The 22,809-nt window shown below is 35.5% G+C and overlaps 2 protein-coding genes and 1 long non-coding RNA gene across 21 annotated transcripts in view; 2 read left to right on the plus strand and 1 right to left on the minus strand.

The window, feature by feature from the left end:
- The first annotated feature begins 533 nt into the window (after positions 1-533).
- On the plus strand, positions 534-4,766 carry LOC127837377 (GTPase IMAP family member 9-like). The gene has a single exon (XM_052364380.1). The coding sequence runs from the start codon at positions 1,457-1,459 to the stop codon at positions 2,456-2,458; it is 1,002 nt and encodes a 333-aa protein (XP_052220340.1). The 5' UTR covers positions 534-1,456; the 3' UTR covers positions 2,459-4,766.
- A 7,930-nt stretch (positions 4,767-12,696) lies between these two features.
- LOC127837367 (angiopoietin-2-like) overlaps positions 12,697-22,809 on the plus strand; it is a 60,247-nt gene continuing 50,134 nt past the window's right edge. For 18 of the 19 annotated variants that reach the window (XM_052364338.1, XM_052364340.1, XM_052364341.1 and 15 more), the window contains exons 1-3: positions 12,697-12,801; positions 12,995-13,053; positions 13,224-13,306. In XM_052364338.1, the coding sequence (XP_052220298.1) occupies positions 12,996-13,053; positions 13,224-13,306 (141 nt within the window). In that variant the 5' untranslated portion in view covers positions 12,697-12,801; position 12,995. The remainder of the gene's footprint in view (positions 12,802-12,994; positions 13,054-13,223; positions 13,307-22,809) is intronic. The other variant, XM_052364355.1, reaches the window with a different exon arrangement.
- On the minus strand, positions 17,197-18,610 carry LOC127837396 (uncharacterized). The gene is made up of 3 exons (XR_008029262.1): positions 18,496-18,610; positions 17,510-17,596; positions 17,197-17,326 (listed from the first exon to the last, which is right to left on the minus strand). It is a non-coding gene; the product is annotated as an uncharacterized LOC127837396 (long non-coding RNA).

Genomic DNA, 22,809 nt, shown 5'->3' on the forward strand with positions numbered 1-22,809 from the left:
ACTGTGTAACATAGTGAGTGGGGTAAACATGATGAAAAACGCCGGAAAAAGGAGAATATTTAAATAAATGGGTTTATTGTATGAACCTTCATTTGTAAGGTAAGATAAGATGATTAAACTTTCAAACTCGACACCACGTTGTTTGTATTCGTCAAATATTCGGTTCAGGCTCCCAAGAATCCAGGGGTCAGTGGTTCGAGCCCTGTTGAGGTTTACTTTTTTTCCTTTGTTTAAATTGTAGTATTGTTATTTTCCAGGAGATTTTTAGTTCAAATGTTTAAATTTATGAATATAAAGCATTTAAATCATTTAATGACAAGCTTCAATACATGCCAAAATCTGTTGGACGGCCCTTTTAACATATAACCAGACAGCAGTGCATAATTTCCAATAACACCTACAAACGAACAGAGATTATCTATTATCATATGAGCTTTCATAATAGATGACAGGACAAACCAAATCGAGCTGCATAGGAATGTGTATTTGTATGTCAGAAAACTGATATGTTTAAGCGATAAACCCGCGCAGCTTTGCTCATAATATGAATACCCATCAACCATGATAGTCTAGTTTTAACCTGATACAGTTCGTTTTCCGTCAATGGATTGTAATAAAACTGTCAGCGACGATAAATTTACAGACGACGTGGTGACCGTTTCATAAAGTCAATTTAGCAACACGAATAGTCATTTACTTTACCATTGTTAGATGTCGGATTTCGTAAATGAGACAATTGTTGTATTATTGGGTCCAGACGGACACGGAAAAAGTTCGACTGGTGTTAAAATTCTTGGACGCGAGGAGTTTAAGAAAGAATTAGACTTGAGCCGAAGACGATATCATTCAGGAAATCAAATAAAAAAAGCTACGTGCTCAATAATTATTGGTTATCGTTCTATTGAGTAAGAAATAGTCGACACTTCGGGACTTTTTAAATCAGGAGACGTAGCAGAGACAGCGCTGCTACTCCTTCAAGTATCAGACTTGAGACCACATGTGTTCCATATTCACTAAGGATGAACGACACACAACCGATATGTTGAGAATTGTATTCGGTGACCGTGTATTTGAACGCCCGCTAATAATTTTAACTTGGGCAGATGAGTTTGAAAGTGGACATAAATTTGTGGATTTAATGAAGATGTTCGACGATGGCAAAACGCTTTCAAAACTGTGTGGAAATCGGGTCCTGCTAATTGATAACGTAAAGAAAAGATTTGACTTTGATAATTTTCGTGTATTAATTGATGGGATTTCACAGTGTTGACGGTTTGTCTACGATTTAGATTACAGCCTGACCCTTAAATCTATCTTCCACAATTGTCTAGACGGCCTAGCCGATAACACTATTGCAATTCAGCTTGAAGAAATAAACACAGAACTTGGTCGGCGATTGCCTCATGGGGAATTGTCAGTGTCTGTTAATGAGACCAGATACAACGGAGCACAGCCCATGTCATTAAGGAGCAACATATCTTTTAAGCAGAAACTTGACTATAAGATTGTTCTTGTCGGGAAAATTGGAAATGGAAAAAGTGCGACTGGAAACACCCTCCTTGGGCGGGAAAGCTTTAAGTCGACAATGAGTGCAAAAGGAGTCACAAACGATGTTTACAGCGCCAGGTATACTACGACGATCGGTTTTTCTGAGTTGGTGGCTGAAAATATCGATACACCCGGGTTATTTGATTGTGGAAACGTTGCAGAAACGGCGTTGAAACTTCTTGATGTTGTTGACTTGAGGCCAAATGTCTTCGTTCTGGTCTTCAAAGCAGGTCGTTTTACGGAGGAAGAAAAATGTACGGTTGATATGTTCAGGATTATATTTGGCGAAAAGGTATTCAGGCAAACTCTTATAGTTATAACGCACGGGAGTGAATTTCAAGACGAAGAAGATTTTGCCATGTTTTTAAGTAATTCTGAACATGTCAACAAGCTAACTGAGCTTTGTGGAAAACGTGTGATGAAAATCGAGAACAGGACGAAAGATTTCGATGTAGAGAAATTTTACAGGTTAATATTCAAAATAACCCAAAATGGAAAACTGTTTTATGTAAACAAACATGCGAAATACCATAAGGATGTTTTGCAAAAATATCTCCATAGCCAAAACGGTGACAAGAGCATACCAGTTCAGCTTCAAGAAATGAGTGTAGAGCTCGGACGACGGTTGCCAAACTGGAAGGTCCCGCTGATCGCCGGTGCGGTTGTCGGCGCCGCCATGACTGGTGGAGGGATTCTGATGTTAGGAGCACTTGGTAGCGCTACCACTGCAGCTGCTGCTGCTGCAGGTACTGGAGTCTTGGCGTCGTCTGTAGGAAGCGCTGCGGCCTATGCCGGAAATATGGTGGCTGCTGGGGGAGCGGTGGCGATTCAAGGTGCGGCAGTCGTTGGTGCTGGAGTTTTAACATTGGGAAAAACTCTCGGACCACTTCTTTTGCGCAAGTTCTGGTGACTCTAGGTATATCGTTAGTGTTCTCTACTATGTTTACATATTCAAACTTCTCTCCATCAATGGCTGAAGGGGACGTATCTTTCATGGGTTAACATCACGTTCTTTTGTGTAAATTTGGAAAATAAAATTGAGCACGTAAGATTGAGAGGCATTACAACTTGTTTGCGAACTAATTTTATTAGTCAGACATGTTTCTTATGTGGAAAACTGTATCTGCAAATCGCAACATTTAAGGAAAGTTAATGACTCACGAGACTTTGCCAAATTTATTAGACCTTTTCAGCTCTCTCGGGCACAAAGAGCACTGGGTTTAGATACTGTGGCCACCTTAATACCTGCGTACTTCGTCGTGCGTTGGGGATCTTCATATTTGATCTCGTAAGGGCCCTTATGTTTCATCTTTATAAAACTTTTCTATAATTTTTATCTTGGCATAGCTTGGCCGAGTTTGAATAAGCTATTTCATGCGATATTAAAATCTAGGTCGACCGGTAAAATGTTACAAAAACCTTGTTACAATTTCAGAGGCCACATGTGTGACACAATCTTGATAAAACTTGGTAAAATGTTTATCTTGCTTATACCTGGGTCTAGAACAAATCGGGATTACCTTTGTTCCAAAACAAGGTCAGTAGGTCAGGTCTTAGAAAAACCTTGTCACAACTCTAGGTGCCATATTAATTATCTAGCTTAAACATGGTCAGACGGTTTATCTTGACATAATCTACATCGTATTTGAATCTTGATCGAGAACGCCCGAAATTGAAGTCAACTGGATGAATCTCAGAGGAACATTATTGTCCCTCTAGAAGCCAAAGTTAAGAGTCGGTCTCGATGTAATTTGGTCAGAATGTTTATCTTTACAATATCTAGGCTGAGTTCGAAAATGAAACATGTGCGTCGAAAAACTTATTCACAAGGTATAATCCTATTTATTTTTTAAACGACTGTTAGCACTCAAGAAGCCACATTTTTTACTCAATATGGATGAAATTTCGTCAGAATTGTTGTCTTGCCAATTTCTAGGCTGAGTTTGAATCTGGTGAATGTGTATCAAAAAATTAAGGTCACCAGGTCAAAGCTTTAAGAACATTTTACAACTCTACACTCAATATCAATGAAACTTGGTCAGAATTTTTATCTTGACATTATCAATACCATTGTTTTTTGTCATGTAGAGTAAAAAATCGCAATAGATTACATTGAAATTTAGGGTAATCATAGCAATATAATATATTGTGTCCTTCAGTTCTCTTTCATGACTTTATTAAAACATGACCTACAGGGATAGCTCTTATTAGGTGTACTGATTTGGGAAGTATCGTGTGTTCGGAATTAGTAAATAATGTAAAACAGACCCCTAATTTGGCAAGATTGCTTCCATGAAAACTTTAATGTATTCAGATCATTTCATTTATTGCTATGTTGTAAAATATGATTTAATTAGTTAAGAAAGTATAACAGTATATAACTTTAACAGACCTATGGATAATGTTGCGTTTGTTTCTTGAATGCTTATTGATTAAGAGTTTCAATATATGAACTAATTTTACAAAGAAAACGTTTAAATAAATATTACACTTTATTCTAGGATTTCATATTTGAAATACATTTTGTTTGAAAACGGTTGTAGTGTTCGGCATTAGCAGTAGATTGTTTATTTAAGTTTGTGTGTGTAATTATTTGGTGAAACGTATGTGTTAACGATCTTTTACACTTAGCATTGCATATACAATTTGTATTTGTATACAACCGCAGAGGGGTTTCTAAGGATTTTCGTCTGTGTGTTCTTTCTGTCAAGACAATCAATCTTGTCAGACAAAGTATTCTTTCAACAACAAAATTCGAAATTGCTTGAATTACTATTTATGATATGAAGATAAGCATAGGCTATTTGTATAAGAAAGATATACAAATTTCTTTTTAAAAAAGCCCATTTTCAACGTAGAATTATAACAACATGATTATTACAACTTGCTCCTATAAAGGTGTCAAATGATGCGAGTTAAAAAAAACTCAAATACATGTTTGCACATTTCTGTTCTCAAATAATCACAGACAATAAGTTTGTTAGTATATCCTGCAATACATACTGTATGCAGGTTTAGAAAATGATAAGCCTGCTTATTGTTAGGGATATTGAGTTTTTCAGAAAAATTGTATTGCAGTCGCATTACAGTTGCCATGTGTTTGATAATGTAGTATTTATCAACATTCCAATACAAACCTATGTTAATTATGACGTGTTATTGTTGTTATTGATTTCTTTCGAACATGTGTGATTAAAACTAATTGGTAAAAACTGAAATGTTCAAATATTTCCTTATTTCTGTTGATTGTTTCTTATAAAAACGTATGACGTTATATTGAATATTTGATTCTGGCTGTGTGTTGCATATTTCAACATTTATCTGATGTAAATTTTTTACTGAACCCAAGTAAATATAAAAAATGTGGACAGCAATTCCCCCCTTAACCCAACACAAGATATAAAAATACAGCAAATATGTCTTCTCTTTTGGGAAGTTCGTTTGACGATACTAGTTTTAAATGAGTTTTTATTCTCGTGATGTGTTATTGTCTCGTGATGTGTTATTGTCCTCACATTACAAAAAGCCAGTTTAACTTCCACACCTGATAGGTTACCTGCTGTGCAAGCTGTTGCACTTCATATCTTATTATGGGCAGCAAAATATGGATTTTCTCTGGCTGAAACGCTGGCTTATCAAGTTGGTCGTATTTAGTATGGTCTGGTTTAACATAAAGGTAAACTTTCAATGCATATCATGTTTCAAACTATTTGTGTTTGCATGAGTGCTTTTTGTAAAGGCACTTTGCATTTGCATTTGAAAACATGACACCAACTTGTATATGTCTTTCCTTTTACGTCATATATCGAGTCTTTCAGCAGAGTGCAGATTTTTATTAAACTTCACAGCGATGATCATTGAGTGACCCTTATGTTATTGTGTTATGTATTATGGGCCTTGATTAACTAAATAAACTGTTCTGTTCGGTTCTTCTGCAAAAAATGGTCAACTCGAACCAGTCCGAAGTACATGAAGGCAACCATAATTAAAATTTAAAAAAATCAACATTGAAACAATCTCAATCTACGAAACCACAAAGAGTCAAGTACTAAATATGTATGGGGTCATGACTGGTCACACCCGAGGGGTCAAATTGTTAATGTCGACCTGTACAGTAAATAACTTAAACAATCTTCATATTTGAAACCGCAGGGGTCAGGGAGTTTGTATTTGGTGTTTAAAATTGTAAAGTGGTCTTTACTAAATTAGTTCAAATCAAGATACTGGAGCCAAAAATTGGCCTCGCCACATTAGTTACATGATTAATAAAAGACTTGTTTATAAGACTTATAAATAATCTTAATTTTCTGTTTATGAAACCGCAACGGTCAGTGATTCAACGTTTGGCAGTACCGGGCTAAATAGTGGCCACGCCCCAGGTGCCACAGGATTTGCACAGACTTGCAAAATCTAACTAATAAAAAATCTACAAATCAACAAATCTCAAAGCTTTCTTACTATTTATATAGACTTAAGTAGACTTATATTATAAATAATTTTGAAATCTTCCTAAAAGGTTCTCATATAGGTTAGTCAAATTTTAGATAATAAATAATTTTGACATCATCCTAAAAGGTTCTCATGTAGGTTAGTCAAATTTAAGCTTCATAGGTCTACAAATTACAAGGAATCAAACGAATATAATCATGCGCCATACGAATACAGGAGCCCCTAGTATATCGATTTCTTTATGGTAAAATGTCTTTGTAAAAGTCATAAGAAAAAAGGATGTTGGTCCGTACAATATATCGAAATGTAAATTTATTTTAAAAATCCAAATTTCGTGTCTTTTGTCATTAAATGTGGACCAATTTGGCGCCAATTTCGTTTCCGAGTATAGAGACGTTAATTTGGGACTATCGTTTACCTGTTCAACCCGCTATGGGATTAACGATTTATTTGTTTAAAAAATATACCTAAATCAAAATTATTTAGTGCCTAATGCATTTTGCCGATCTTGGTGAAATCAGGGCTTACAGGCCATCTTGATACATCGACTATCTCCGGAATCCTCCATAGCAGATATAAGCAATTATGATTCATTGTATATAAATCATTTCTCAAATATGACTTTTCGCTATCTTGTAGATTCGTCTTTGTTGTTTTTGATTCTATCATTATAGCATTAATTGTTAAATAGATTCTAAATGCTTGATAAAAAAATTGTCCTAGACCTTTTCATGTATTTATTCTTTATTTACCAACTTATAAAATTCAATACTGATCACATGTCATGCCTTGATATATGTTACTATGTTTTGAGCATGTAAACTCATGGACTGTATGTATATTGTATATATTGAATAAACTATATCATGAGAGATTTACGTGACACTATGATCGGCTATGGGAAAGAGTAATACAGCAATATAAAAGACATAAAGAAGTTACAGAGTAGAAACACAATTTTAATATATTTGTACCTGAAGCTTTCACCGGGAAACGGCTCAAACAAACCTCCCAGGCATTAAATGGAAGTTAAATCTGGACGAACGGACAGTCACAACCACAGAGACATATATAACATTTCAACGAACGTGTGTCTACTATGTGCCCTCCATCTTCCCATCATTTTTTAGAATAGGTTAAATAAAGGTGATCAAAACAACAAGCTTAGTTTTTTATTGCCTTAACAGTACATATGACGTTCTTACGATTGAAATCCCAACTCTTTTTAAAAAACTGTATATTTCTCGCGTGACTTGTTAGTGAAATATTTTTCACCGGTTAAAGTGAGTGCGTAACAAAATGTTATTTAAAATTTTCTTAAACAGCTTAATTATAAAGATGTCGGACGCCTTAAATCAGAAAGCTGCTGTTCTGCTTGGACACGAAGGAAAGGAATGTACAACGGGAAAGGAAGGCATTCAAGCTAAAAAGCAACGAGAAAAAAAGCTCAAAATATAACATCGGAAATTGAATTTCCTCGACAATAGTTTCTCATAGCGATGTCGAATAGGAAACTGTTAACACTCTGGGGCTTTTCAGTCAAGAAACGTAGCGAAAACAGCTCTGAATCTCAGAATTCCCTACAATTGAACGACTTAAAGCCTCGCGTGGTCGTGCTTGTTCTGAGATCAGATGATTTCATTGGCAACGAAAAATACACTGCTGATATGCTGAAAATTGTGTTTGGTAAACACATATTTGACCACACAATGCTTGCATTAATACACTGTGATAATCTTGTATGTGACCCCCACTTGGATTCATTAAAAGAAAACTTTTATTTTGTCAGAGAGGTTTTGAAACTATGTTGAAATCGTGTCATTTTCATTGATAATGGCATAAAAAAGGGTTTGATTTTTATGATTTCCGTAAAATCACTGAACAGCATGCAACTCGTGGACGGTTGACGTATGATTTGAATTACATGTATACTTTTAAATTTGTCTTACACAATTATCTCTGCACCAATCCACTTACAAAAGCATTAAAAGTCAGCTTCAATAAATAGGCCAAGAACTTGGTCGGCGATTGCCACTCTGGACATTGTCGCATTGGAGAAACCAGGCAATCAGATCCACAATCATTTTCATTATTTAGCAACGAATACTTTATTCAGAAAGGGGCGCAAAATAAATGAATTTGCAAAAAAGCGCGACTGGGCTGGGATAACTTGAAGTCAGGCGATGATGCAACAGGCTTAACTAATTATATAACCAGCGCCAGATGTGACCGAATAATAAGGGAGTATAATAAAATGTTTTCATATTTATCTTTGGTCTAAATCCTGTGAAATTGTTTGACTGAGAGAGTGGTTAATTTTGTTTGATTTTTTGACCATATTCTAACGGATTTTTTTTTTTAAGTAAGCAACTAGGAAGGTAGGGATTACGTTCACAAATGCCTTCTTACTTAGGCACTCAAAGAACACACTCAAACCTGCTGAATCCAATACGGAAAATATAAAGAAGAAGGAAATACTGACACTCCGCTTTCAACCGACATGTGTACAGTATCGCAGTCGTCGCATGATCCACAGTCGATGCGATTGGACGATGTGCCTTAGTGTGATAGAAATACTTGATACACATAGTCAGTTTGAATGTCGGAAAGTTTCGGAAACCGCGTTTTAACTGGTCGATATTGTTGACATGAAGCCAAATATCTTCGTTCTTGTCCTGGAAGAAGGTCGAAATACTGAGGAAGAAAAAAATACGGTTGATATGCTGAGGATTATTTTTAGGAGAACATGTATTTTCGCATGCTCTTAATTTAACAACCCATGAAAATAAATTTCAAACGGAATACGAGTTTGTCGAATATTTTAGTGAATCAGAACTTTTCACCAATCTGAGTGAGCTATGTGGATTAAAGATCATGACTATTGACAACAAAAAAGACATTATGATAAAATAGTTTTTTTTTTTATTTGCAGACCAGATAACAAAAACGGATCATTGTGTTACGAGCAGAAAGATTTAAAACAGCACAAAGATGTTTTGCAAAAATATCTTCAATACAAAAAAATAATGAAAAGAGTGTAACAGTGAAGCTACATGAAATGAGTATGGTGCTCGGGCGACGGTTGCAAAACTAGACGATGCCACGTATTGCTGGTATGTGTCCGCACCATTGTTACTGGTTTCTGATTTTAGGTGCAGTTGGTGGCATTGCCGCTGAAGCTTCGGTCCACTGGTTCCCGGAAGTTCTGGTGACTCTATATGCCATTTAAGTGCTGGCAGCTTACATAGTCAAACGCCAATTGCGTTATGGGTCCCCTTTGACTTACGTGTGTTTGTTTGATCAACACAAAATCAACTGCATTAAATTTTTATTATGATTGCCGTATACGTAAATTTCTGTTTCCTCTGTATTCTCTTAAGTATACTAACACGTACACCTAGAAAATACGATTAAATGCATCCGGCAATACTCAGGATAACTTTTAAGTATATTTTGCGTACATCGGGTACTTTGTAGTATTTGAAGAGTACTCGGTACTTTTAAGTAGTAGTAACTAAGGTTATTTATTATGTGACAAAGACAAGGCAGTCAGTGCACAATTAGTAGAATTGTTTCATACAAGTCGTAATGAATGAAAGATCATTATGTTTAACTTACCTGGCCCCTTCGCCCCTGAGTGAAGGATTCGTCCCAGTCTGAAAATGACAGTCCTATCGGCCTCTTGCACTTGATGTGAATGATGGAATGGGGACGAATTTCGTATGCGTGTATTTTAACCTAGAAAGAAGTGTGGTTATGATTGTGCTGGTTATGTTTCATGTGTATAAGCTGTTAAACCTGTATAGCAGTATACGGATTGGCAACGACCAATAAACTACAACAGTTGTACTGAACGCTCGCTTACAAAAAGACAAATATTAGTTTCTTAAAACAAACTGCCGTAACTATGCGAAAAGGAAACACATTTGTCTGCTGTGCAAAAGGAAGACACATCTTTTTTTTCTTCTTTCATTTCACGAAAACTCGTTTCATGACGGAATGTTTTCAGGTGAGAGATATGAAAATGGCAAGCGCTATGATCAATTTACGAAAAACGTCACTCGTAATAGATGATGAATTCAGCGCTTAATACTCGCAACATGAATATATGTATGATTGTTAAACAAAATTCGAAAAGCTGTCATGAAATATGAATATTTCAAAAGATCCGAAAATGCTTTTGTCCGGAAAATACCAGCCAACCTAAATTATTCTTATCGACAGGATGATTTGTCCGCAGGGCCGTTAAATAAAATGCAATGATATGTTCGTGTTGTCTTTTAAATGTTGATTGTGCACAGGTCCGATAAAGAAAATGCTATCATATGTTCGTGTTGTCTTTTTAAATGTTGTTTTTTAAAACATTAAGGCTTTCTTCGCTAACGTCACGTTCTTTATCCGTTTTCAGCTCGCTTATTTCAATGTCCGCCATATTATAGCCAATGTTTCTTCTTCAACGTTCAGATTTATATACAGGTTACTGTTCATGCCATTGTAAGTGAAAGGATACCATGAACTTAAAATAATTATGTATTTTGTATAATAATTTTCTCTTCGTTTTTCTTACGTTTATAAAGCGTGGTAAAATAAAATAGGCAGTTTATTGCACACAGCGAATGAAATCATGGTATGCGGATATTACAATGCGGAGAAAAATACGGCTGATTATCTCCGAATGATTGTAAGTTACATACGTGTACACACTCTCTTACACTGCGGTTCATTACGAACGACAACTTTGCTAGGAGAATGACGTGTACATACTTGCACACACAAAATAGCTTCGAACATCGCATCACTAAGTACATGATTGTCCGTTTTTAAATCGCTTCTTTATAACATGCGCCGCGTTATGGGAAAACTGGGTTTAACGCATGTGCAGTCAGCACAGGCTAATCAGCGTCGACACTTAACGCATCAAATGGGTTTTAGCCAAAAATTTTCTTTAAACTGAAATACCATAAAAGCGGAAAGAACAGCACGCACAGGCTAATCAGGCACGATAGTTTCCGGTTTTATGGTAGTGTTCGTTTGAATGAAATCTCTTGTGCTTGCACATGCTAATCGACACTTTAGGCACATGCATTAAAGCCCGTTTCCTCAGAGCAATGCTCATATCAACTGCGTAAAAAATATAACTTGTCAGATATTGTTTGCATTTCACACACATCAGTTATTCGAACAGACTGGAGTATGCGTGAGATGTTCCGACGGGATATAGGTAAATGTAGTTTAAAGCTCATACAAATAGATGTCAAATACTTAAACATAGATTTTGGCATGTATTGAAGTTTGTCATTAAATGCTTTATATTTATAAATGCTACATTGGATCTACAAAGCTTCAGTAAAAAACTAGAATTCAATTAAAAAAAGAAAAAAAAGTAACCCTAAACTGGGCTCGAACCCCTGATATCAAAAAGTCTACCGCTTAGACCCCAGGCTAAAAACGGTATGTCGCATTTTGGAGCCCGGTGGCAACCTTCACGGGCAAGGTTACACTTTCAGGCAAAAGTCAAGATACAGGTATATATTGTCACAATAAGGCTTGATTGCTGTATAGCTTGACTATGCATTGAAATAGTTTTAAATAATGTGTACACTTATGTTACGCGCACGAACTACCAGGCAAATTTCGACGTTAAGATTAAACTTTGAAGTCAACATACATAATTTATTGTAAAAATACTAACGGTCTGTGTTATATATAACTTTTTCATTTACTGAAATACTAAAAATAAACGTGGCAATAAGGCGCTATTTACAATTTATGTCACTTGACATTTCACCTATATGTATGCCCTTGTCCATACCTTCATGGACAAGGTCATACATATAGGTAAAATGTCAAGTGACATAAGTTCTTTTAAAAAAATAAGGCGTATTTATCATGATCTTACCCATGCATAAAATGATCTTGAAATTACTTTGCACACATTTTATAGAAAACGAGCTAGTTTTGGCGCACAATAAACTCATGACTAAATTAAATATTTCACTTGGAAATAAAAAATAAATGAACATCATGGATTGTCAAGAATTTATTTTTGTATCATATATGTAGATGATCGCATAACTCACTTTGCCAGTGAATAGCTCTTGTTTACTTCCATATTTTTCTCTAATTTGAATCTTTCAACAATCAAATCGTTTATTCGTGAGAAGGTATCATACAGAGGTATAGTGTTCAATCAGTGACTCTTATTTGTACTACACGCACGGCGAGGTATATTGTTCAACCAGTGACTCTAACTTGTACTACACGTACGGCGAAGATTGTTATCGGTAATTGTACTATGCCAGTCAATTATTTAACCGTTTGTTGCAAACGTCTGGAATTCATAACAACAATGTATAGACATTGTATTATAAAACTAAGATTAATCTAGTGTTTTATATTCAGATTTAATACAATCTTAATTTTCTTAGAAAGTCATGGGTATGTGGATTACGTCCGTTTAGTTAGTTTTTTTACTTGGTTGTTGCACCAGTTCATAGCTATACATATTCCTTGTTATTCCCTCTCTTTATCTCATTTCTATTTTGTTATTTTTATTTATATCTTGCGTTGCTGGTAATATATTTTATGGATAGATGTGAGCCAAACGTTTACGCAATATAGCTGGGGAAATGCAATGCGTTCAGCGCTTTGATTTTCTCATATCATTCAAGTTCTAATGTTTCTTATCATGTCAATGACATAGCGTGATCCTAGTTCATAAGATACACTGACTGTAGCCTATCTTATCACTTATATCCACGTCAGCAGAGTCACTCTTCAGGTTGTGTCTCGTTCGATTAGCACGTAAGTTATAAGTTCGTGATGAAATATTTCTCGTGCTTTTTTGTAAACAGTCTATATATTTTTCGTATAATAACATAAATAGCTGTACACAGGCATGACAGTAATTATGCCATTGAATTAGTCTTATCGCGTCGTTGAATCATTTTTCGCTCTTGAATAATATTTGCTGTACATTTTTTATTCATTTTTTCAGAATGAACGTTTTTAAAGTATTGGTTTTGATCTGGTCAATCTACATCTTTGAGCAAAAAGGTATACACGTAAATCACATTTCCATATTAAATTCAACGTATATTTAATACACGTACAAAATTATCATACAAGATTTAATTATTAACATCATGTCGTTGTGTTTTTTATGAGATGTGCTTATATCCCGTTATGAGGACGTTTGTCATTGCTAAAACATTCTCCTTGCACAGTTGAAGCGCTGACCTGTCTGAAGTGCGACTACGTGGTGCAGCCTCGACACTGTACAACGGTTATCTCATGTCCGGATGATGATGTAAATAATATGTAGCGTATTGTTTTTTGTATTTTACTCGTTACCCTCCGCCTAAAACCATGAGAAGTATAAAAGGAACGTCCTCCGTCAGTAAGTCAGTTACATATATCCTTCGCCAGTTGCCGGTTTTTTTAAATGAAACTTGCATACACTGTTATATAGACGAATTGCAGAGGACATAAGTAAGTCATGCTGGCAAACGTCAAAGTCGAAATGGCATTGAAGGTAAATCACTTGAGCCTCAATTTTCTGATCCGGTTTATAACAATCATACCATTTCAAGAACTTTCATGAACATTGGATTATATATAAAGGCCCTCATTGTAATAGTTAAATCGCTAAAGAAATACATAGAGAATAATAGGTTGGTGACGTGGATGAAGAATGGTTATCTGGCAAGTCGGTGGAAGTTATCAGGTGAGCCGAAGGCGAACCCGATAAGATCCTCCGACGAGCCAGATAACCATTCTCCATCCACGTCACCAACCTATTATTCTATTTATCCTGTCACGTTTACAACATTCGTTGAAATGTTTCTAAAATATATAGTTTTCCAGTATTTTGTGTTTAAATATTTAATATGGGAAAAAACACGCCGCAGCAAAAACATTGTGACATCACGTCATGCAAAACGCTAAGGCTAGCTTCCGTCTTGTAGACTAATAAAATAACAAGTATTCCCCATCAAAGGTTCAACTATCAGCAACAGAATCGATTCCCATCAAATAAGTACCTCTGATATATGAATATACGCCTAGTAAAAATCGCACAAAATCGCATGACAGGAAATTTGATATTTTAGCTAAGAAACATGACCATCGTTGATTTTGTTTGGAAAATCTGTGATATATGAGAGTTTCCCTTATTTTACTCAGTGAAATTGAGCAAGTCTCGTATACTGTTTAATTTTGATAAGAGATCACCTCGAGCTGAAGCTTTGATGCAAAATGCAGCTAATTAGGTGTTTTCCTCGAAAGTGCGGGCTGTTTCAGTGCTTTTTCAGGGGTCTATTTACCCCACCCACTTTTTTAACAGTGAAAAATATTTCAATAGTTTGAAATGAGTCTTCATTAATATGGATTTGGGAAAATTTCAGTATTAGATAAGAATAGGGCCAACAAGAAAAATCACTAAGATAAATGTACTAATATGTATTGTGTTGTAAAAATAATTAATTTATTGTGGCATTTCTATCAAAGCAACACTAACAACGTGTACTATATCAATGTGTATCGTTTAAAACTAAATTTCATATTCAAGTTGCTACAAAACCTTAACATCATATCACTTTAAATGAAAATTTACTGTTATTTTGATATTAACAATTAAATAACTTACATAATATATAAATAAATATTATTTAAATATTTATATAATATATATATACATATATGTATACATATATAGCATATTTTACTACCTTAATTTACAATGGCAACTTTTTTATACACGAATTTCTTGGCGCAAATAATAAAAGCTATCATAAATCTATGAAGTGATAAACAATTAAAACACTTATATTGTAAAAAACATATAAATTAATGTTACCATGGTAACATTTTTGCATAAGTTACAGTACAAACAGAATGAAAGCTACCATAAGTCTGTAAACTGATAGAAGTTAACGTCGAATCAAATACTGAATCAATAATTCGTATTCACAAAGTACAAAAGCATATTAAAGTATACAATTGGATAAAAAATGGTGCATTTACTAGCGCTTCTTCTTATACTGTGTACAGCTGTAGCATGCATTAATTGTAATATATATTATACAATTTTACTTTATATAACTATGCATGCAAAGGAACAAACATACTTGTAGCCATCATTTCAAAGTGTTTTCTAAAATTTCAGATTATTGAGCCCTTACATCTTCAACAAAGATAACCAAATCTGAATACACGAGTTTCAGTACGCAATATTTGAGGTCAAACATACGAATTTGTACATAAAAATATGCGATATGTCTCAGAAAATAGGACATAAGTATAGTAACTGTTTAAGTACCATCATATAATGACGATGTGCTGTAACAATTATTTAGTCAAAGTATTATATTCATAACTACAGTAAAAAGCGTCTAATACTATTTCACAGACTGAACACACGTTAGACAAACAAATTTTTTAACCAATATGTTTACTTGGAAGTAAAAGATTGTGACTTTAAACTTCATCATCGCTATCAATCGCGGTCAATTTGGGGGAATTAGAACAGCCGACACCTCGACAAGCTCAACACCCAGTCGTACACTCTAACCCGTGCTTTCTACAGGTACATCTTTTGCTGTCACAATTAACTCGACAATTACAGCGGATAGCGTTCAGCAATGTTTCGGGTGCTGCCGGCATGTAAGTTTTAGTAGGCGTCAACGTTCCCTTAGTAGACAGCTCCCATCCCCAATCTGTAGGCTCAAGTGTATTATTTCCTACCCATATCTGACTTTGTAGATACACTCGCTGACTATGAAAAGATGCAGCTGCCGACGTAAGTGGAAGTGTACAAACCTGGACGCACACACTACTTGTCATAACCTTTGAGGTAAACTTATGATACCTCAGAGTATCCAGATTTTGATAACAGTCTTGACCCGCAACGAGCAAAACAATCGCTCTTTCACCAAGCTTTATAACTTCATCCTTGGAATCTGTCGCCATCATTCGTTTACCAATTTCTTTCAGCTCTGCATTCGAAATAATACATTTTAACGCCATGGGTTTTCCAATACCATTAATTCGTGAAGTAGAGTCGCATCCTGTCAATGCGTGAAGGAATGGTAGAAGTAGACAAATTTCGGGCGTTAAGACGGACTGTGATTTCTTGATATCCCAAACTCTTGGTTTGGTTCTGGAGTAATGTCTGATGTGAAGAATACGTTTTCATTTAATGGATTTACATTTTAGCAGAGCAAAACTAACAAATCCGTATCCTCGCCAATCACAAATACCGTGTCATTTTCAGCGTGATCTACTGCAGTTTGTACAATAAGACAGTCTGCATCACCTGTAGCATGTCTTAAATTGATCCCCTTTTCCAACAAGTAATCACCTAGTAGATTGATAAACTTCTGTTTGTTAATTATGTTCTTCAGGAAGACAACTTTTTTAGATCTGAATGGCGTATCATATGTGAATATTTAGCAGCTGTTGAAATGATATTCTTTTTCTTTTCTTCTTCAGTGACATTACACTGTTCCTCAGAGAACTTGTGTAAAATTGCAGAAAGAGTTTTCTTCATCACGACTTTATCGCATTTTCCTTCTTGTGAAATTACAGAGATGCAATCGCCAAAATGATGCAGTAATTTAGTTTTCATATGGGTGATAGTATAGGCACGATCTCCACATATTTCTTCCATCATCTGTCTTAGCTCATTTACTGTTAGTATCATACCTTCATTTTCTTCTATAAACGATGTAACCCTGTTAAATGCTTCAATTACATCAACTGAACATCGGTTCGGGCTTTTCTTAATTTTCTTGCATGGGCTGTCTTCATTCTCAGAGAAACGTAAAGGGATATTATTTCCGGTTCTGAAATTGGAGCTACACACCTGATGATAAATTGCATCAGCAGCTGGTAAATCTATGACCTGTGAAAGCCTACCCAATACATCTTTAGACCAATGATCATTCCTTTGCTTACATACTTTTCCAATTGTCACCTGAAAGTCTAATTCTGTAACAGGAAAAACATCAAGACTTCGCTTCTTTCCGTTCAGTTTGGCAGGTTTACCACAAAATAGACAATTTGTTTTGAAATCAAAGGAATTAGTTGACCTTGTAGAAAAGTTCGCTTCACATGTATTTATGTCAGATTCAATAGCTAATGATTGTAGTTCTCTTGGGTGAGTAAAGTCTCTTCTACAGTTTTTGTGTACTAATTGTCCGGGTATAACACTCAGTTGTAAGTTCTTTTTCTTACTAATTGAATTGATAGTATCGCATCCTTTGAGTCGAAGTTTAGCGGTTAAATCACCAGGTACGGCTTCCTCTTTACAAAAGGGGAACTCCTCTATCTACAATAACACATAAAACTTGATAACTCTTATATCATGTGTGATATTGTATGCAAAGTTTGAAACAGTTATAATTATATGAATTGTGTCTAATTCATTTTTAAATACACAGCACATACTTTATTCTATGTTATTGCTTTTGTAAAGTTAATTGCATATGAACAGTAAAATGTAAAGTTGTACCTTGTACAATCAAAACTAATCTTCATACGGAAACGTATCGGTTCACCGTTTTACACAACATATCGAGGACAGTCACTCTGCCAGTCCCTGAAATCCAAGAAAAAGGCATTATTTATGTTACCATTGACATTACATATGTATGTATTATAATCATAATATTTATGGATGTAAATAGACATGCTGCTTTAATATAAATGTATTTGAGATTTTTTTTACACATCACACTATTTTAAACATGAGCATGCATAAGTATTGTTTAATACTTCTATATTATAATTTCATCAGGCTAAAGTTATCCTTTACTCCTACTACTAAGTGCTGTACTTTATGCGTGTTTATTGACAACTATAGAAGTACCCATTTCAATTATACCATTATAAAATCTGAACAAATGTAACGAAACGACTGCAAAGAAAAAAAATGCAAATGAAAGTATAATGTATAGGCTTTAGAAAGTATGAGTAATGTATATGTTTGAAATACAGTAAGTTTACTTTCTACTTTCAAACTCTTAGATTTATTGTTTAGGAATCAACAGCGATTCAAATTGCAATAATGAGCATATAAAACAACACTTTCTAGAAAAGGGAAATATTTATTTGAGCAAACGTTATTGTCTTTACAATAACACACCAATAAACCGCTTTTCTAATGCAGTTTCAGAGAAAAGACCAAAAACTTTATGAATAATAAAGTGTTTCGAACAGGTGAATTTTGACACTTATGCGCTTCCGTAGAAAAAAAAATCAACAAAACCCGATTTTAAAAATACACATATTTTACAATATAAACTCGCTAAACTACATGATTTATAACTATTTCATAACTTGTTGACATATTTATATCAAATGCATATACTTTTAGACAGGTATTACGACAGAGAATACGATCGATGCATGCCGTATCGGTTGTCAAGGTCGAACACAAAACAAGATGGCATAATCTATGATAAACGGCAAATATGAACAAATTCAGTATTTACTTACATAGTAATCATCACGCAGACAAGTTTTGACCACATTAGTTGTGTAATCGGCAGCAAACCATCGCCAATCACATCAAAATCCGTCGAGGTCTTCGTTGTTTACATTTCAGTCTTCAAATAAAACGCGCGTGAGAACTTTTCACAGTACCTCCAATCTGAAGAGTACTCGGTATGGTGTGCGTGAAGTGCCATCACAAGTATATGTCAATTTTGGGTTTTTTAAGTGTCAATATCTTCATGCGCCCCAAGAGTTGAAAGCGCGATTTTTTATGATTTGTTAGTTGGGTAGTATAGTTTCGTACAGTGTTAAAATAATTTATGTTGGTCATAGTTGAACCCCTTTCTTTAATTTGATTAGTCTATTGTTAAACAACACAGAAATCGAGTCAATCGTTATCAATTCAATACAAAAAGACGAAATTATGCTGTTAAAATGATAAATTTTTAAACAAACAGTACTTTACACGTATGTTGTAATTTTTTAAATTGAAAACAAGTATATTTTATAAATAGAAAAAAGTACAGGCGTGCGCATGCGCGGATAGCAACTGACGGATATTCGAGGTCACATGGTCATCTAGCCTTATATCTTTTGGGATATTAGGGTACCTGGTTATCGGGCTGATTTAAAGGCATGTGACAGGATAAATTCTTTTATCCCACTTTTACAGCGAATTCGGTTGATTAAAGCCCCGTTGATTAAATTTCTGCTATAAACCACGGCACAAAATGACGTCATTTTTCGACAAAATGACGTCATAAATCCAGCAAAACTAATTTTGTTTGAATAAACAGGTTTACTGAATAAAAAGTGGGATAAATAGAATAATGGTTAAGTGTTGATTTTGTTTTCTAAGCCTCGTATGATAAACATGATCTTTAATCAACACTAACCTATTTAGTGTTTTTCCCAGTAGGGCAAAGGGGCATGGCGCATTACTTTCAAGAAGGGCATTTTAGCGCGCAGTTGAGGCAAAAAAGGGCAAAAACGTTCCCTGAATACCTGAATTACGGGGCAACATGTAATCGCATCTGATGCAGTTGTGGAAAAAATAACATATAAACAAGCATATTTAATGGTGATTGATGTATTTAACTTACTATGATTTATATTAATATATTTACCTTGCAATGTACATTTAAGTTCCATGCTGTTTCAATAAACTGTACAGCACGACAAACATAATAAAGCAATATATGCATATGAATCTGATTCTACACAGACCCACTAACATATAAATGAAACCATGTTTGTCTTATCCCATTTTCTAACAATAATATTGCCAGATGTTTAAAATAACATTGCGAGTAAATTGATCGCTAACAATATGCAAACACTCGTTTCCGTGACATACATCCACCAAGTAGATTACAAATAAATAAATAGTGTTGTTGCTATCTAAAACATTTTTATGCATCGTTGATTATCACAGACATTTCATTAATTCCTTCTTAATGTATAATCTCCATCGTTAATTCGATCGTTTACGACGTTATTTGCCATTTTTGCCGAGTCGCAATTTAATTCTGTATAGTCCGCCATGCTGTTCAAATGTCAAATGATGTAAGCGACAGGTGCGCATAGCAACGTTAAATCGTATACGCGATTCGCATTTTGTTCAATTAGTATACGTCTCAGTAATTATTTCAATAATTAGATCTTATTATCTTAAAGACGAAAGCGATAAAGAATAAATTTGTTTGTGTTTTTAAATGTAATTATGCGTAAAAATATATGTTTTGATATAACTGAATAATGCATGCAATGCACAATTGCCACGCGAATAACATCGAGTTTTTCATCAAAAGTCTCCGAAGTAACGATTTTATCGTGGAAGGAATACACGTTGCCGACCGAAAAGTGCGCTTGGTATAACATAGCCTCAATCGGGACTCCTCGGACAATTCCGCCATAACGGCGATCGTCTGACGGTGTGGTGTAGCCCACTGTCCGATGCGTTCGGGAGACGTTAGGGGTGTTAGGGGTCGGGTTAGGGTTTGGGTTAGCCTAAACCCAACCCTAACCCTTACCCGACCCCTAACCCGACCCCTAACCCTAACCCTTTTTTGGGGTTATCACCCCTGACAATGCCTCGCCCGTTGTAGTTTTCCGTCTCCCGATGCGTTCAGATTGACATAGCCTCTGGCATTATCGATTGATACTGACACGGGGGTTATTCACGCATGACTAATTCACGGCTTTGGAGCAGTCTACCTATAAATCGAGCACTGTAATAGATTAAATCTGCTCAAATAATATAATCGATTAGACGTTGCCGTCTCTCGAGTAAATCATGCACAGTCGGAGCGTCACAGACAATCAAGGACGCTGATGTTGCGGACCAAGTTAGATCGTAAGGCAATAAAGATGTTATCGATAAGAGCGCGTGGCGAAATTTGCCTTTGAAAAGAAGGGCGCGTGGCGAAATTTGCCTTTGAAAAGGGCAGCGTGGCGATCCGGGAGGGCGGCGTGGCTTTTCGCCACGCTAAAATGGCCTGGGAAAAAACACTACCTATTATTCTCTATATACACACCGCTAGTGTGATATTTGAGGCCATTATGACCTTGCATATACAGTTCAGAACAATACAAAACCTTAAAAAATATTAAAGCTAGTGTCACCGCCTTTGAACGGCTAATGTTGAAGGCCCACCAAAAACACGCTTAGCATTATTCACTTAAAATCGAATATACACAGTTGACGACAGATTCATTACAACAGGGTCATAAATATCCCAAAATTATTAATGTTGGGGTCACTGCTTTGAAACGATAAATGCACAAATGTCATGAGGGCTTAAACCGGTTGAATGGCATGCATAAAATCACATTGAAACCAGAATTAAGCACTGATACACAGGTGTCAATACAAATAAACCTATAAGAATTGTTATTTTAATTAAAAGGCAAAAACAAATTTTAATTGCAAAATAATTACTCGTTTAAACGGTTTGTCTTTGTTTAGTGTAGTTTCAAAAATGTCAATGTCGTTAATGATCAGTACTTGATCAGTAACCACATTAATTGGGATTCTTGTGCGTAAATATTTCAATGAACCCATTGATTTTACATACACTGCATAGTAATCGGCAAAAATATGTTTTACTCATATGCGTTTTCAGCGCCAAGGTACTTTTGTACTGTTTGCAATAAAGCCAAGTATGTTTTAACTTTTCATAAATCGATGATTCTATACTCAATTACTATATTCTGAATAGACGACGATCTTTCAATTATAGGTAGATTGCAAACTTAACATCATATTTCTACCTACTTTGCTTAATGGCCTTATTTCACTACGAAAACAAGCCCACGATTCGCTACGATTATCACATTTATTGAATCGGGAAGACTCGTGAAAGTCTACCATTCAGTTACGACACTGGTAGGATTGAGTTACGACGAATCGTGGGGTTCGGTTAAAGTCTTGCGAATAGGGTCGCGACTTCAATACGATGTTTAAGAATCTACTGCGACTGTACTACGAACGATACAGATCGGTCATGACTAAGCTAGGGCCTCACAGAACGCACCCATGAATTAGGCGCCAATTTCTATTGATATTTATCTAAATCGCGAGAATCTTAGCGGGCTCGCAACTCACTCGGGGTGAACTCGTGAGAGTCTTGATCTAAATCGCGAGCATCTTAGCGGGCTCGCAACTCACTCGTAGAGTACTTGTAAGAGTCTTGACAAAGTCGTAGCTGATTCGTAGACAGATCACGTGATCATCGATTTCCCGATTGAGTCGCGAATTAACTACGATTCCATTACGACGCCCAAGAACGCACTATGACGCTGTTACGAGTCAACTGCGATTAAATTCAGTCTTGGAGGTCCTGGCCAAATTTTAAACATGTTTAAAATCTGGCCACGATTTTTCGGGAGCTCACGAGTTGCAGGAAACACTTACGACCGGCCCACGACTAGCTACGAATGAGTTAGGACCTTCGTAGACCCAGATGAGACGCCGCATAATGCGGCGTCTCATCTGGGTCTGCGCTGTTTGCTTAAAAGGAATTTCTTTATGAAATATTCTAAATATAGAAATAAATATACTTGACATCCCTAATTTTGGAAATAAATTGATCCAATTTAGAAGGATGGGAGAGTCCACTAGGCATAAATTGGTTAAGCATGTTTGACTGATATTTTATTCAAATATGGACTGACCTTTAGTACGATTATTACTGTAATGCGCCGTTAATCGCGTTAATTTAAACGCATTTTGAATAAGGTCAGTTCACATTAATATAGTACTACAATTGGTGCTGATTTCTCATGGGAATTAAGAATTATGATAACCAAATTTCG

This window comes from Dreissena polymorpha, chromosome 7 (genome assembly GCF_020536995.1).
Source record: "Dreissena polymorpha isolate Duluth1 chromosome 7, UMN_Dpol_1.0, whole genome shotgun sequence".
NCBI classification, from domain to species: domain Eukaryota; kingdom Metazoa; phylum Mollusca; class Bivalvia; order Myida; family Dreissenidae; genus Dreissena; species Dreissena polymorpha.